The sequence below is a fragment of the Fusarium vanettenii genome (assembly GCF_000151355.1).
Source record: "Fusarium vanettenii 77-13-4 chromosome 9 genomic scaffold NECHAsca_6_chr9_2_0, whole genome shotgun sequence".
NCBI classification, from domain to species: domain Eukaryota; kingdom Fungi; phylum Ascomycota; class Sordariomycetes; order Hypocreales; family Nectriaceae; genus Fusarium; species Fusarium vanettenii.
This window is the reverse complement of record NW_003315877.1, coordinates 1298338-1314666: the sequence shown is the minus strand read 5'-3', so window position 1 is coordinate 1314666 and position 16329 is coordinate 1298338. Positions and strand designations below refer to the sequence as shown.

Sequence of the window (16329 nt, the reverse complement as noted above, 5' to 3'; positions counted from 1 at the left end):
ATTTCCAACCTGAAGCCATCACACAAGTGCCTTCCAATATGTCTGCATTATAGTAGACGCCTGCCTAAGCAGGGATCCAAGCACAACCTTTCTCCTTTCATCATCTTTTGGCAGTCTTTTGGTTCAGCAAAGAATACTAAGAGCTTCATCAACTACTACCAAGATCAATATCGACTCCATAACATTCGTCTGCTTTATTCAGTCATCTCGGTACCCTTTGACAAGATCACCACGGATAGGCATCACTTCTCAACACTTTTGCAAGAATGGCGCATCCAGAAGCAAATAATCCAGACGAGATTGCTCTGTCCTTTGAGAGCAACCTCAACGCTTTCGCAAGAATGGCGCATCAAGAAACAAATAACCCAGACGAGATTGCTCTGCCCTTTGAGAGCGACCTTCATGATCATCCTCTCACTTACACGTTCTCCAAGCTCCGTCTGCGAAAGGTATGCCCAAAAGGACCGGAGATCTTGGACTCGGATTGGGGGAGAGGCATTCGCCTGAGTGGCCTAAACCCTTACGGCCACGATGAACAGTTGGCATTTTACTTGATTCGAAATATGCTCAACGGTGAAGATGACGTCTTCGGCCCTGCAGAAGGGGACATAAGCCCTCGAGTTTTGTTATACATGACGGAGCTGTACATCTGGCTTAGCAATCCGACCACTACTTTTGTCAAAGGAGCATCGGTCTAGGGGATCACAACAGGCTTCGCTGAAACAAAGCCATTCCTCCCGATGAACACGATACAGACCACGATTGATGGCATGATCCAGGCGGCTGGTTCCCTAAATCGACTGCATGAGTGGCCACTGCTGACGATTGTGGCACAAACATGGGGGATTCCAAACCTTACAAGACGATGTCGTGAAGTGCTGAGCCTCTTCTGTCGCGATGCGGAGACACGTGTCCCTGAAAAACTACGGGGTGAATTGACCATCCGAGAATGGGTTATTGTGCAGGGTCTTGACCTAATGAGTAAGTAGCCAACACATACCTAAGCACCCTTACTGTTGAGCTAACACAATCTGCATGAATAGGTGAAGAAGTCTTCATTATGCGCCGCAGTTATATCGAAAGAATTTTCGAGGCTCTTCGCATCTTCTGTTATCGACCCAATCCCGAGGACTACAAAGAAGCAGTTACAGATATTAGCCCCGATGACCTTGACCTCAAGGACATTAGACGCTCTGACATGGTGTTTGGCATGTGGCCATGCGACGAATGCACTGATATTCCCTCCGATCTTCTCCAGGAGGAATTTGGATTCTTTCTCCCCTGGTTTACAAATCCCGGCTCATACAGAGGATGTGTCGACACTCTGCTCTCACTCCTCCGTCAAGTCGAAGTCAACCTTCGAGTCGATGGGAACAGAGGCTGCAACCAACTGAAGCACTTTTGCACCCGGCTGTTAGACAAGGTTACAAGGGAACCAAAAACCTCATAAAATGATCATGGGCAAAGGCCTGGAAGAGGATCAGGTGGTAGTGACTATGAGGCTATGCGCTTTGGTGGCGGATAGGGGACGGATAGGCAAGATTTGTCAGGCTTCAGGCTTTTTAAATTGACTCTTGTGCATTCTTAAGACGCTTTTCTTGGATTTCTGTGACTGCACAACTCATGACTTGAAAACCATGGTCTCAGGTTCCATGCCCTTGCCCTTGGCCAGAACTCCAGCCTTTCTCAAGATAGAAACACAGTTTTGGACCACCTCATCCGCCACACCTTCAGTCTTGGTTGGGAACTTGACTGTCTTGAGCCACTCTCGGGCATCAGGTTCGGTGTAACCCAGGCTGCTCGAGATGTAGGCGACGGCCTCCTCCTGGTTGGCGTTGAAGTGAGCAATGCCCTGGTCCAGCTTCCCAAAGAGGTCGCTCACGCGGGCGTCCAGGCCGCCCTGTGTCAGCTTCGTAGAGGCGACGATCTTCCAGCTGCTCCAGGGTGTGTAGATCTCGCCGACGCGGCGGATCTCTCCAGAGTCGTAGAACTTCTTAGAGGTGAAGTGCTCCCACATGAAGAAGTCGGCTTCGCCACTGTTGACGGCGTTGCGGAGGTTCTCAAAGTTGTTGAGCACCACCGTCTCGGAGAAGGGCTTCTCCGCTGAGCCGGGGGTAAGCCAGCCTTGCTGGTCGGCTAGGACGAAGCCCATCACGTAGCTGCCGGAGCCGATCCGGGAGACGCCAATCTTGCGGCCGCTGAGAGAGCCGACGGATGTGATCTCGGGGCGCTTTGCTCCTGTGGAGATGGCCCAGCCTGGGGGAGTGAGTGGTTGCTCTCATAGTCTTGACTGGAGAGCTATGTAGGGGCGACTTACAGAGGGGAGTTTCAACATAGGTGCCAACCAAACGATATCCGCCATCGCCCTCAACGCCCTCCTTGCCAAGACCGGCAATCCAACCCTCAGTCAAACCGACAGCAACATCAATCTCGCCAGCACGGATGGCAGTGACCATGTGGCCAGTGCCAGAAGGAAAGGGAATCAGAGTGGCATCGAGACCAAAGTGCTTCTGAGCAAAATAGAGGGGAGTCGAGAAGTGCTCTGGCACGAAGCCGATGCGAAGAGGAGTTGAAGACATGGCTGATATGTAAGAGGTCTCACAGACGAAAACTAGAGGCGTTTGTACAAGGTCTTGTAGCTCAATGGGTTTGTCACAACTCGGGATGGAAGAAGGTACAGGGTTGGGGACCGAAGATGGACGGACGGAACGGCGTGCGGGGGTGGGGTAGATGGGGTGGTGACGGCCCCTCCGCCGCTGACAGCGCGGGAAGAAGTTAAACTTTGTGGATCAAGATTGATTGATGATATTCCTTTCATCAGGGTCCATTCATTACACATGAATGGTTATTTAGATCTGTCCAGCAAGGATACGCGGAACCCGGGATATTGGCAAACTGGCCAAGGTCTGGGGTAGCACAAGGGAGACAGCCAAGCCACGACAGCCCTGGAGATAGTATTGTTCTGTTGCTTGAGCTATGCGCCTTGGCATTGCATCATTAACCAACCTGATAACTTGCCATTGATGGAAAATTGTTGTCTTTGAGCTGCAGTACTGACAAGATCAGTGATCTAATACAACCCCAACTCACGAGAGGTTACGTACGCCCATCAAACATGATGCTGTCTCACAAGACCCTCAGCTTGCGTGTCTCTGTGGCGTCTACTGCAACATTGGAAGCCTGGGCAAGCCCTATGCGCGGAAGACAAGGGTCCTGAACGCGGTTCTTCTACCCCTGGCTTTCAGGGCCAAGCCTCCCGTCTGGAGCTAAATCCGGACACGCTAATCGTTCAAATCAACTTCAAAGCTTTGGGGCTTAGTAACCATTTTGAGGCGCGAGCTTAGCTTCTCATTGTCTCGATACACGACTCAGCCTCCCATCTTTTTTTCTCCCTTTCTCTCTTTCCTGTCTGTGATCTTCGATATATTTCATCTCTTTTCATCTCTTCTTCTCCGTGCACAGCACTTCATTTTTTCAGGGCGTTGCCCCCAAAATCCATGGACTAAGCCGCTCCTTAAAGAAAACGTCACTCCCTTGTCTCGCCCCAGTCTCCCAGGATGCCACCGTATCAAACACCAGCCGTCGAGCTGGAACCAGAGCCCGAATATGCCCCAGATGTGCCTCTGCTGGATCTAGAGTCGCCCGGGATCCATGACGATGCCGCCAGCGATGCCAGCAGCCTTCATTCCCACACGGAGCCGACCACCCCTAACTATCGGTTCTCGCGATGGGGCATCCACTCCCCGCGGCGCATCGTCATACTAGTCGCCCTCATCAAGTTTTCCGTCGTTTTGAGCGGCATGCTCTTGTTTCTACCCTTTGCGCGTATTCTGGAGGATATGATGTGCCATGTTCACTATCAGGACACGTCTTCGGAGATCATTGATGAGATGAAGTGCAAGGTCGACGAGGTGCAGGCTAGGTTGGGGTACTTTTATGGCTGGAACAGTCTTTTATCCTCCATCGTTGGTATGCATCCCCCAACAAAAAGTGTACAGCTTCGGCATCTAATCGACTTAGGCCTCATGGTTGCCTTTCCCTATGGAATGATGTCTGACAAGATTGGTCGGAAGCCAACACTGCTTTTTTCGTACTCTGGCGTTGCAGTGAGCTTCCTCTTTGGCCCCGCGGCTCTCAAGTCGAGCCAGGATGCACTGCGTGAGAATCCGTATATCCTCCTCTGGGGATGCGTGTTTCAGCTTTTTGGAGGTGGCATCCCGGTTATGCTGAATACTCTCTACGCGGTGGCAGCCGACGTGAGCACTGAACAGGACAAGTAAGTAATACTCTGGTCTCATCTCAAGAGTTGTGCTGATTGGAGCCCAGAGCAAAGCACTTCCTTTGGCTGACGTTTGGTTCAACCGCTGGTGGAATCACTGGCCCAGTTATTTCAGGCCTTCTCATGCAGAAATACGGTCCATGGGTTCCCATCTATCTCGTCATGACCACGGTGCCGGTTGTCCTGGTCACGCTCGTCCTTCTCCCGGAGACTTTGACCGTCAACCTCAAGAACCAGAAAACTCAAGTTGACAGAGCCACGCCAACCACCTTCAAGGAGCATATGACTCACGGACTCAATGAACTCATCCACTCTTTGAATATGCTCAAGAACCTCAGCGTCGTCATGATCCTCGTCACCTTTTTTATCCAGAATGCTCGGTTCACGGCTTACATGACCATCATGGGGCAGTATATCAGCAAGCACTTTGGGTGGAAGCTTGCCGAGGTCAGCATTTTGCTATCTCCCCTAGGAATCCTCAACCTCATCATTCTTGGCGGCCTACCCAAGGTTGCCGACATTCTTGTCTCGCCTCGCTTTCGAATGACACCTTTCGGCAAGGACTTATTTCTGACGCGCGTCTCAACCGGCATCCTAGCCTTTGCAGCTTTCTTCCAAGGCATGAGCCATAACATCGTCTTGTTCCTGTTTGGTCTCTTCCTTGGAACTTTCGGTGCTGCGGACAGCCCTCTTGCACGCGCAACCGTGACACATTACGTTCCACCAGAATTCACTTCTAGATTATACGCCTTGATAGGCATGATCGAGGTGATTGGGTCTTTTATTGCAGGTCCGGTTCTGGCCTGGTGTTTTGACAAAAGTCTGAAGCTAAAAGGATTCTGGATGGGCCTGCCGTGGTACTACATTGGCTTTCTCTGCACGCTGGCTTGGGTTGCATTGTTATTTGTTAAGCCACCTAGGAAGCATTCACGAGAGGATCCGGGAGATATTGATGAAGATGATACGGAAGAGTACATGCCAGACGCTCCTCTGCGGCTTCAATAGAACTCGAGCCGAGAAAAGTACAACTCAACAATTGATTGCTGTCGATATAGAGTATTAGGCGCATCGGCACGGGAAATTTTACTTGCAATTACATCTTGGATACCCAAATAGACGTCTTTTAAACAATTTCTCGTGGTTTTCCGCAAAGAATACGGATTGCCTTCGCTTATCACCCACCTTCCAGAAATGGCTTCAAGAGGAACTTTTGTCGCTTCCTCTTCGCAAACCGACCAAGGATAAACATGCGCATTATCTCCAGGAGGGGAACTTTTTTACGCGTTCCGCAGAAGGGATTCGTCATTCTATTAGCTGATGGCTGCATGTCGACAGGCAGATCTTTCTAATCCCTGCCCTGTAAATGCAGCCTCTGTTCCGTTCCATTGGGTTCAAATTCCCAATCTTTCGACCCTTTTTCTATTCTTTTAACCCCGGATTTTACACAAGCATTTGATCTTGTCTAGTTGAAACTCTATTTTCAGCATTGTCGCGATTGTCTCGCGATGGAGTCTTACAACTCCACGGCCTGTCAAGATGGCTTCCTCGGACCTAGTGTCTGGACTGAGGGCTGTCGTGGCGGCTTCGATTTTACTCGTAAGAACATCCCTTTTCGATAGACAACGCTTTCTGACATATTTGCAGTCCTGTTCCAAGAGAGTATCTTGAGCATTGTTCCCTCTGCTCTGTTTCTTCTCCTTGCTGGTCCTCGAGCTGCATATCTCCTTAGATCTCCAGACAGGGCAAAGCGTCACGCGACTTATACGCCCAAACTTGTATGAACTTGCCAAGACTCTCACGCTGCATGTCTAATATCGTTTAGATTACCTCTGCCGTCTATGCAGTTCTGCAGGTGGTTCTCGTAGCGCTAGTGCCCACTACCAAGCATCTCAACACGCGCCTCTCGCTCGCCGCAGCTGTTCTAAACCTCTTGGCGGCCTTTGCCATTGTTCTCTTGGCTCATATTGAGCACGTTAAATCTATTCGTCCATCATTTCTACTCACAGCTTATCTATCCATCTCGCTGCTTTTCGATGCTGCCCGACTTCGAACTGAGTGGCTCATGCTGCTCAACCTTCCCTACGCCGCGACCTTGTCGACCTCTACAGTCTTTAAACTAGCTGTCTTGGTTCTCGAGACTATCGAGAAGCGCAAGATTCTCATCACTGCGGACCATGCCCCCTCGAAAGAAAGCACCAGCGGCCCCTTTAGTCGTGGATTCTTCATCTGGCTGAACTCGCTCCTCTTCTCGGGCTGGGCTACTGTGTTGACCAACAATGACTTGCCCACGATCTATGAGAAGCTTTCATCTGAGAAGCTTGCACTTCGATTTGGCAAGGCTTGGCAGAAAGGTAAGTCATCATGAAGACTTTGTGATCGTGGGTTAACATATTCTAGCAACTCGAAGCAAGAAGCCTTCCTTGTTCTTCACCACCATCAGGGTTCTGAAATGGGAACTTCTCAGCATCACCCCGCCCCGGCTTGCCATGATTGCTCTTAGCATCTCGCAGCCTTTCCTTGTTAGCCACGCCCTGCGCTTTCTCACTATGCCGGCGTCCGAAGCAACCATGAATCTCGGCTATGGTTTGATTGGTGCTTTTGCTTTGGTCTTTATCGGCTCAGCTGTAAGTGATACTTGACATCGCATGAATACGTGGGAACTGATCATGTTAGATTATCACGGCATGGTATGAGCACTTGACCTTCCGGGCTGGTGCCATGGTGCGAGGCGGTTTGATCACATTGATCTACGGCAAAATGATGAAGCTGCCCACGGATGACCTCAACGAGTCATCAGCCGTCACCCTCATGGGTAATGATGTCGAGACGCTGACAGAAAAGCTCCACATGCTGCTGGTAGAGTCTTGGGCAAACACCCTCACCGTCGGTATCGCAATGTGGATGCTTGCCGCTCAGCTGGGAGCAGTTTGCGTGGCACCCATCATTACAGCAATCAGTATGTCCAACTATACAGAGTACCATGACTCTTGCTAACAAACAAAGTCTCCTTGATACTTTCCGGTAGTATCGGCAAACTAATGGTTCCACGGCAGATGGTCTATCAAAAGGCAACTCAGGACCGCATCAATTTCACCTCCGAGGTGCTCAGCTCCATGAAGCCAGTCAAGATGCTTGGATACTCGGAACGCTTCCATAGTCTCATTGCACAGAAACGTGACGAAGAGATTGAAGTTGGTAAACGGTACCGCATGATAAGCGTTTACGCCAACTGCATAAGTATGTTTCTCCCTCCGCTCCGTTGATCTTATGCTCATCTATTACCAAAGCAAACTGCAACATAAGTTTGACAGAGGCCATCACCTTTGGCGCATATGCAATTGCTGCCAAGCTTGGAGGCGGAGAGCCATTCTCAGCTGCTCAGGCAATCACGGCCTTGTCCGTCCTGGGCGTCATGATGGATCCGCTGTCAAACCTACTGGGTAACATTCCAAACTCGTTTTCTGCCTTTGGATGCTTCAAGCGGATTCAAGAGTTCTTGATGCTCGAGGAGAGGATGGACCGCCGCCAGATTCACGACAATCAGAGTGGCCCTTCATCGAAATCGTCTCAAGAGAATACTGAAACACAACACGAAGCGCTTGAGCTCAAGACTTTGAGCAAGGTCGGGGCCGATGGTTCACGAATCTCAATCAGTGATGGCAACTTCAACTGGGGTGAAAGGACTGTTCTTAACGGCATCAATACGGCCTTTCCTCGACATGAGAATGGGTCACTTGTCATGGTGATTGGTCCTGTTGGATCAGGAAAATCTAGCTTTCTCAAAGCTATCCTGGGTGAAACAACCTCTTCGAAAGGTAGAGTGTCTCTGAGTTCCCCAGAAGTCGCCTTTTGTGAGCAGTCCCCATGGGTTATGAATGCAACGATCCGAGCAAACATTATTGCCGAGTCAAAGGGCTTTGACAGCGCTTGGTTTGACACTGTCGTGAATGCCTGCGATCTTTCGATCGATCTTGGCAGGTTCCCAGAAGGAGATCTCACCATGGTTGGAGACAAGGGAGTCAAGCTCAGTGGAGGCCAGAAGCAGCGCTTGGTAAGTTGACACTGATCTAATCACAGACGCTGGTTGACATATGATAGGCAATCGCTCGAGCGGTTTATTCGAGGAAGCCTGTGGCCATGTTTGACGATGTCTTCAGTGGACTAGATAAGGTGACAGAACAGGCCGTCTTCAGCCGCGTCTTTGGAAAAGATGGACTGCTTCGAAAGAATGGAACTACTGTTATCCTGGCAACCCATGCTGGTGAGTTTCTAGGAGCAGAACTGATCACCAAAATACTGATTGCATCTAGTCCATCGATTGCCAGAGTCAGATTATGTCATTGCCCTAGACAAAGGGGGCAGACTGATCGAGCAAGGGACCTTCTCTGACCTACGATCCGGAGGGGGCTATGTGGAGAGTCTCGACATCTCAAGTCACTTTGATGAAAGCGACGATGATCCTTCATCATCCAGCGACAGTACTTCCGAGCCCAAGAGTTCCGAGAGCCAGCCTCAACAGCAAAAGGACGAAGCTGAACCCCCGAGCGACAGGAGCGTCTTTATGTATTACTTCAAGGCCATTCGAGTGCACAACAACGTCATGCAGGTCTTTCTGATTGTCACCGCCTGTGTCATTTCTTCCTTTAGATGTAAGAGTCTTCTAGTATGTAGGAGTCTGGTTCTCTTGCTAATGGCGGTGTCTCAGATGTCTGGATCACCTGGTGGGGTGATGGAAAAGGCCGTGATAGTTCAGATGTGGGATATTGGCTGAGCATCTATGGTGTCTTGTCTCTTCTCGAAGGATTACTCATCACTATGGCCATTGCGTAAGTTCTGGAGGTCTAAAAGAGGATCAATCTGCTGATACTATTCCCAGGCTGTTTCTTCTCGTTGTTGGACCGACGAGCGGGAAGACGCTTCACCGTCGACTCTTGGATGCTGCGATGAAGTAGGTATTTCCTCAAACCTGATTAGCTTGTGCTAACTTTGTTTTAGTGCGCCGATGTCGTTTCTGAATAACAGCGAAGCTGGGTCATTGATCAACAGGTATAAGCTCCGCCCATACAAACTCGGGACATACTGACGACTTGTAGATTCAGTCAAGACCTGCGACTCGTTGACACAGTCTTGCCACTTTCTCTATCCATCTTCCTTTTTGGTAAGAGAATTACCAATTGAGTAGAAAGCAGCTAACACTTTGTAGAGGTTGCCGCATGCTTCGGAGCTGCCGGCCTTGCCATCGCCGCCGTTGGCTGGTTCGCAGTCTCCATACCCTTTGTTATTGGCGTCCTCGTCTTGATTCAGCGCTTCTATGTTCGAACCTCGAAGCAGCTCAGACTCTTGGAGTATAACCACATCTACCCACAGTTGCTATAAGTACTCACATGTTTCTAGGATTGAACACAAGGCTCCTTTGTTCTCGCACTTTCTCGAGTCCATCAATGGTCTCGCTACTATCCGAGCATTTGGCTGGATTCAACCGTATACTGACAAAGTCCTCCTTCGACTTGATGATGCCCAGAAGCCTTCTTATCTCCTTAATTGCATCCAGCGATGGTTGACACTTGTTTTGGACATGGTTGTTGCTTTCTTGACTGTCATTCTTGTCGTCTTTGCTGTGACTCTGCGGGAAAAGATCAACCCTTCCCTTTTGGGTATTGCACTTGTCAACATGATGCGTCTTGGAGCCAACATGAAGGGCATTATCCTTTATTGGTCGATATTGGAGACTTCGTTGGGAGCCATTACACGCATTCGTGCCTTTTCTTCGGATGCACCCAATGAGCAGAAGCCAGGAGAGGATAAGCAACCAGGAGAAGAGTGGCCAAGCACAGGGAAGTTGGAGGTCAAGGATCTGGATGTCCAATACGAGTAAGTTGCAAGAGGTTACAGCGTGGTGCTATTACTGACTGGATAGACAAACCGCTGAGCCTGTCCTTCGAGGGCTTACATTCAGTGTCAACCACGGAGAAAAGCTTGGATTGTGTGGCCGAAGCGGCAGCGGGAAGAGCTCATTCGTACAGGCGCTTCTCAGAATGACTGAGATCGTGAACGGCCAAATCACTTTGGACGGCGAGGACATCTCTGTCATTCCCAGATCTTTGATCCGCCAACGACTCAGCACCCTGACCCAAGACCCATTCCTCTTCAGCGACACCATCAGATTCAACGCCGATCCTCTAAGCAAGTACTCTGATGAAGAAGTCAAGAATGCGCTAGAACGGGTTGGCATATGGTCTGTTATTCAAGCCAAGGTTGGCAAAGACAAAGAGCCCCTTGACGAAAAGATGGATGAAAACTTTCTCTCCCACGGACAGCGACAACTCTTCTGTCTTGCTCGTGCTTTGTTAAAGAAGAGTTCTCTACTCATTCTAGACGAACCTACCAGCAGGCAAGTTCCATCTCAGCCCACAGTCGAGTCTCTGTTTCACTAACAGGTTTTCCAGCGTTGATACACAGACGGACGCCAGGATTCAAGAGGTCATCAGATCAGAGTTTTCAGACTGTACCATCATCATGATCGCCCATCGCCTTGATACACTGCTCGACTTTGACAAGGTTGCGGTGCTGGACAGGGGTGCTCTCGTTGAGTTTGGCGCTCCGACCGAGTTGTTGGCGGATGAAGCTGGTGCTTTTACGAGGCTGTATCGTGCTGACAAGAGCAAGGCCAGAGCTTGAAGGCAGCCTGTATTTCATTAAGTATCTATGGCCATAGCGTGATTAGTCGAATACAATTACTTCTTGGTCTGATATTCTATCACTGTGTGGCAAGTGAGTCGCTGAAATGGTTTGCGGCTTACCCTGAAGCTGTGTGCGGTTTCTTCAGATCGCAGATTCGGTCTCATTACGCATTGATAAAGGCTCTGGCTTAATTTTACTGATCTCGCAGGGTTTTTTTTTTTTTTGCATAAGTCTCCTTCCACTACAGTGTTCTTTTCATGTGCTGGAACCTTTGGAGATGAAAGGTATACTTTATTCACTATTGTCTACCTACTCTAATCTCCAGACTCAGGTCATGTAACTAGTCCATCACCTGCTACTCTTGAGAATATTAAAAAGATTAAATTGATACAATTAGTGGAGCTAAATCACAGCGCCGAATCGAGTATAAAGACCCCTCGTTCCTGTAGTGTAGACCCAGTATAAATCGGCTTTTCAACGACATCTCCAGTGTCTTAATTAACACAACTACACCAACAACTTATAGAGAGATTATCAAATACTGACACTGGGAAAATGTGCCAAGGATTCATATACTTTGACATATGCCCCGCCTGCAACCAACGGCACGAGATAACAATGACCTATTACATGTGCTCGGAGGCAGGGAACACCGAGGCGAGGACTTACGGAGCATGCAAAGGAGGCATGAAATGGGAGAACCGGATGATGGCTCAGCTTATTGATTGGCCGCATGGGAGGTACTGCACCAACTACTATTGTCGTCAACGTCTGGCGAGGCTGTATGCTGACAGGTACCGCCGTCGACGACAAGTGTTTGGTGGTGGTGGTGGTGGTAGTGGCAGCTCACAGGCATGATCAGGAATGAGTGAGTCATACTGGATAAAGGGACTTTGTGAGAAGACTTAATTTCACAGAGATATCAAGTGTACTGTAGATCTTCCACATTGGTACCGGGCCGTCATGGGAACAAACTCTCGCGTGGTCCTACTGTTAAATTGTAATGCTTTAGGAATCCGGGCCTTTTGAGTTGTACTCCCCTTACCCATCCAAGACTGCTATCTTGAGATGTGGCCTCAAGGAGAGCATGTTGAAGACTTATCATGACCCAAAACTGCTGGTTTGGTTATGCTGGTTCTCTTTCAGAGTCAACCAGTGTTCTTGAACAAGATAACAATACCACTATTGTTCTTAGACCTTTGTTTACTCACGAAAATAATGCTGTAGATTCGTTTAGCAGTACTGAATATGGGAGATCCTCTCGGCGAAAACAAAGAGAAGCTCTGAATAGCGCCTCTTCGTTTGTAGAGAAAACGGCCTGTTTAGGCGTCGATTCATGCATACAAACGAGTAGGTAAAGAACAAGTAAAGCCGTAAAATGAACAATAGCAGTGATCCCGGAACGCCTCTCCATCATCGGTCAGTATATAAACTGCCCCGCCTCTGTCCCTGTTCACATCTCGTCATCCAACACCGACCAGAAGACCACCACCCACTCACATCTTTCCCTTCAGTTACAACCGAGAACACCACCAACTACAGATTGTCAGTCGAAAGAAACAAGACAAGATGTGTGAAGTAAAGGGATGGTACAAGGTCTGCCCCAGGTGTATGGATTTCGCTGTGGGGATGAGGGAGGTCACCTACTATTGCTCTTACGCTGAGAAGCATGATATCGAGCCAGTGCATTGCCCGCGCAAGTACAACTATCCCTGGGCGAGCTTTATAAAGCCAGAACCTGTCTGCGGCAAGTGTCTCGAGAAGGAGAAGGAAGAGAAGGAGAGCGAAGCTGCCAGCAACAAGTAAGACGAGGAAGCCGTCTGAAAGGTCCCCAGAGGGATCACAGACGAACTCTTCATGTCTATCAGGTTGAAGAGCACGCCTGACTTGCGTTTCTGACCTTTTCTTTTGCATCACCAACCACCGCTCTATCACGGTTTCACACATGCTACCTTGGAACTGAGCAACTGATTTGTGAGCCATCATTGGTGAGTCAAACTCTGCATCTGCTTTTGTTTAATATAGCGCCGTTTGTTATTTAATTGACCTTGTTCATTGTTGCAACTTTGTCCAGCTGACCATTCAAGGCCCGTTTGCTGTTGGTGAATGTCCGTTGTCATCCCTTTGTTCTCTGAACAAATGCTTTCATTCATATTTGCTCCTAACTACAAATACTTCTCATATGTCAGTTCAAACTCGTTCCATTCTGTTCATCTCAGAACACTTACTATATCTTCAAGCCCGTTTCTGGACTCTCAACTTTTGTTATCACCATTACCACGGAACTCGACAGAAGCAACCCAGCAACAATGTGCCAGACACTAGTCCAATACCGTACCTGCGCCCACTGCGACGTGCAATTTCGCCTCTAGGAGACGGCAAAGTTCCTTCCGGACTGCGATGGCTGCGGCACCTACGGACGAGGCGCCTGCAACGACGGTGTGACGCTGGCCCTGCAGCCTCATGCGGACGAGCATAAGCGTACTTTTGTCTGCGAGTCTTGCGAGGCGCAAAAGGTTCGTCTCAAGGTGGCTCAGTGGCTGTCTTGGGCTCAATTCTGGGAGAAGTAGATGGTCTTGTTGGAAGAAGCTTTCCAAAGGTGAGTACCCAACAACCAATTGTCTTGATGATAGCCAAGGCTGACATTTGGAAAGAGACACGATATACTAGAAACAATTCGTCCGTGATAACTATGGGGGCGGCTGGCTGGGGAGATAGAGATTGAACCCCTGGATCGATGGCAACTTTACAGACCTTCTTTATATTCTGCCGTACGAGCGAGGTCGGGGGAATGAATGCATAGTGCAGTACACAATTCAATCAAAACTTTACTTTCTCAATTCTGTATTGTGCGTCTCATTAAATCCCTTTGGGAAGCTTATGACTGTAGTGTGTGACCTGACTTCTACCAAAAGTGTACTGGTAGAAACCGTCGTTTTTTGTGATATTAGGTATGGAGAGAAAAGTGCACCGGATAGACTGGTCCTCTAATAGTCCCAGTGTTCGAGTTCCATAACTGATCTTGCATCATATGGGCTCCCGTTTCGCCTCTTGCCAGATGAATGTCTACGCCGTGGACATTGGGGGCTGCTAAATCCAAAGCATGACACCAGACCATGCCCTTTATCTCAGGGAGCAGCCTTGAGAGCTGTGGGTATATATAGGACTCTTCTTTGGGGGAGATTCTGCTCTTGTTGCGCTTCTGTATAGATATGTCGGAGACACCAACCATCGGCTCCTCTAACCTTCTTTCTTCCGCTATCCATGAATCTTTCTATTTGACCCAAGGCCACGTGTACGGGTAGTAAATTTCCTCGTGGGCGAAATATAGAAGTAGAGTGGTCAAGAAGCGTACAGCCGACTCTAGCAGAGCACGATTGCCCATGTCTAACTCAGCTGGGTCGTTCATACGCAGCAACTCGCCTGCTCTTGTTTCTCTCATGTCGTTTGAATATTGAAAGAGACCCCCAGAACGACACCCTGGGGATTTTCTGGATGTCGGGGTGAGCTTTCACCTAGGCATGGAATCTAAACTTGGATTAGCTGATCGCGTGGGACGGCTGCCTTAGTCTGACCGTTCTTGTGATGGTAACTGGGTTTGCCCGTCACCTAGGAGACAGAGAGAAAACGACCGACGGCCAGGATGCCCCTAGCGTCAGGTTCCATCACGTCAAGCCATTCATCTGTTCAGCGTATAGGACAGTACCCTGGGATCCTCCAGGACGGATGATATCACCAAGATACTTCATGAATCTGGCATCAAACCGCACGCAATATATATAGTATTTAGGAGAAGATATGGCAGTTTGAGTCTGCAAGAGTGTCTTGGGTTTCGTTCGGAATGCGTTGAGTCGAGCCAGGGACTTGCCAATTTCTTGGATCCAGTCTTGATTGTCTGCCGTGACTGATAGCAAGATCTCATTGCCTCGTCATTTTGAGTGGTTGGAGAAGGTATCTAGCAACCCCATCACCGCAGCACAGTTATTATAAGGTCTCCAGTTGCTGCTTTCTTTAACGTATATATCCCGAGCTGTTTCTCGCTCTTCCCCTGTTCGTTCCGTTTGGAGAATGTGTGTGTCCGGGCCATTTTTGTACTGAATGTCTTTCTCGATAAACTCTGGCCTAACTCGCCATCTTATGCGTATATTGCTTCCAGATTGATGTCCTTAAGCATTCGGGTGCAAGCTTTTGTGGGAATCGCGGTCTCACTCTATGAGACTGTTGCCACGTCATGACCCTGATGGCCGGTCTCCTAAACACCCCCCCTCTGCCTCCCCATCCGTCTTCGCCTCTTCGCGTGGAAGGTCGAAGTTCTCATAGAATTCGTTTATGTATGACAGCGGCTCATCGAGTCCGGGCATTCTATATAGGTTCCCTGCTGGGATCTCGTGGTATGCTATATATATCGTCGCAAAGAAACTCCATGCTCGTTTTATTGGGGAGATTGGAAACGCCCCAAGTCAGCAACATGTCTTTTCTCCCTAAGACCATGACTCTTGGAACTCCCAGTTGGAGCTAAGCGGAATGAACCATGGTATGGTGCTCAGGGGTGACTTTGTCGAAGAGCGGCTTCAGGCCTTGTTGGAAAGCTCGCTGTTGGCTAAACTGGGGGAACCATGTTGGTTCGACTCTCCTTATGGAAAGCTCTGACTGCTTTCTATACAAGGCCGATTTTGCTCCATTTGCCGAACATATCAGCGAACCACTTATCCGTGACGAGTAGGTGCTGGTAGGCAAGTGGCTGGATGGCCGGGTGAGTTAACCACGGTCTATATACGGTATTCACTGCTTCGGTGTGACCGCCGAACCAAAGAATTTCGTTGTTCGGCTGATGCCCCTACTGAACAGTGTGCGGTAGTCTGTGTCGTGGCTCAGAGCTATTGCTTGAGAAGATGAAGAATCTACCGAAACAGAACCGGCCCGCCGTAACCAGTCGTTGCCCGGTTTTAGGATCTTTATAAGGCTTTTACAAGATCAGCTCCCCCAAAAGATCGAAATCTGTGCTGGTGGTGTCCCTGGTCTGAGCAGGGACATTGGAAATACATATCAGTCAGAGAAGGTCATGGAAATACTGAGATCTCGTCATGGCCCGCACCACCCAAGAAAACAACATGCTTCCATAGATCTTCGTGGCGAATGGTGTCTGCACGTCGGAGCGTGACCATTTCCCAAGTGGTGGCCGCAGGCTCTCGACCGTTCTAGAGACATAGCTGACAATATATATGAATAGAGAAAAGAAAGTCGGGTTTCCGTTTTCCAAACAATAAACCAGCAACGACTTTCGCGGCTTGGTTCTGTTCCCATGATTCGTGAGAACCAATGTACGTAGTTCTCGGCTCCTCATCAATGAAGAGTTGCTCAGGAGTATA

The 16329-nt window shown here is 49.1% G+C and overlaps 5 protein-coding genes across 5 annotated transcripts; 4 read left to right on the top strand and 1 right to left on the bottom strand.

Moving 5' to 3' along the window:
* Positions 1-266: 266 nt before the first annotated feature.
* NECHADRAFT_84909 (uncharacterized protein) lies at positions 267-1450 on the top strand (the record flags this gene model as incomplete). The annotated part of the gene is made up of 3 exons (XM_003050463.1): positions 267-449; positions 756-981; positions 1044-1450. 3 exons carry the CDS (start codon positions 267-269, stop codon positions 1448-1450), a joined length of 816 nt encoding a protein of 271 aa, XP_003050509.1.
* Positions 1451-1621: 171 nt separating this feature from the next.
* Positions 1622-2579, bottom strand: NECHADRAFT_84908 (uncharacterized protein; the record flags this gene model as incomplete). Its single annotated transcript, XM_003050072.1, has 2 exons — positions 1622-2256; positions 2318-2579. The coding sequence occupies 2 exons, from the start codon at positions 2577-2579 to the stop codon at positions 1622-1624; spliced, it is 897 nt and encodes a 298-aa protein (XP_003050118.1).
* A 978-nt stretch (positions 2580-3557) lies between these two features.
* On the top strand, positions 3558-5284 carry NECHADRAFT_49452 (uncharacterized protein; the record flags this gene model as incomplete). Its single annotated transcript, XM_003050462.1, has 3 exons — positions 3558-3969; positions 4021-4276; positions 4327-5284. 3 exons carry the CDS (start codon positions 3558-3560, stop codon positions 5282-5284), a joined length of 1626 nt encoding a protein of 541 aa, XP_003050508.1.
* A 500-nt stretch (positions 5285-5784) lies between these two features.
* Positions 5785-10957, top strand: NECHADRAFT_96302 (uncharacterized protein; the record flags this gene model as incomplete). The annotated part of the gene is made up of 16 exons (XM_003050461.1): positions 5785-5875; positions 5924-6054; positions 6102-6630; positions 6677-6903; positions 6953-7235; positions 7283-7516; positions 7567-8330; positions 8378-8540; positions 8590-8928; positions 8985-9105; positions 9156-9227; positions 9373-9437; positions 9483-9624; positions 9674-10150; positions 10236-10674; positions 10739-10957. 16 exons carry the CDS (start codon positions 5785-5787, stop codon positions 10955-10957), a joined length of 4296 nt encoding a protein of 1431 aa, XP_003050507.1.
* Positions 10958-12529: 1572 nt separating this feature from the next.
* Positions 12530-13530, top strand: NECHADRAFT_84905 (uncharacterized protein; the record flags this gene model as incomplete). The annotated part of the gene is made up of 4 exons (XM_003050460.1): positions 12530-12762; positions 12986-13068; positions 13150-13271; positions 13333-13530. 4 exons carry the CDS (start codon positions 12530-12532, stop codon positions 13528-13530), a joined length of 636 nt encoding a protein of 211 aa, XP_003050506.1.
* Positions 13531-16329: the final 2799 nt, after the last annotated feature.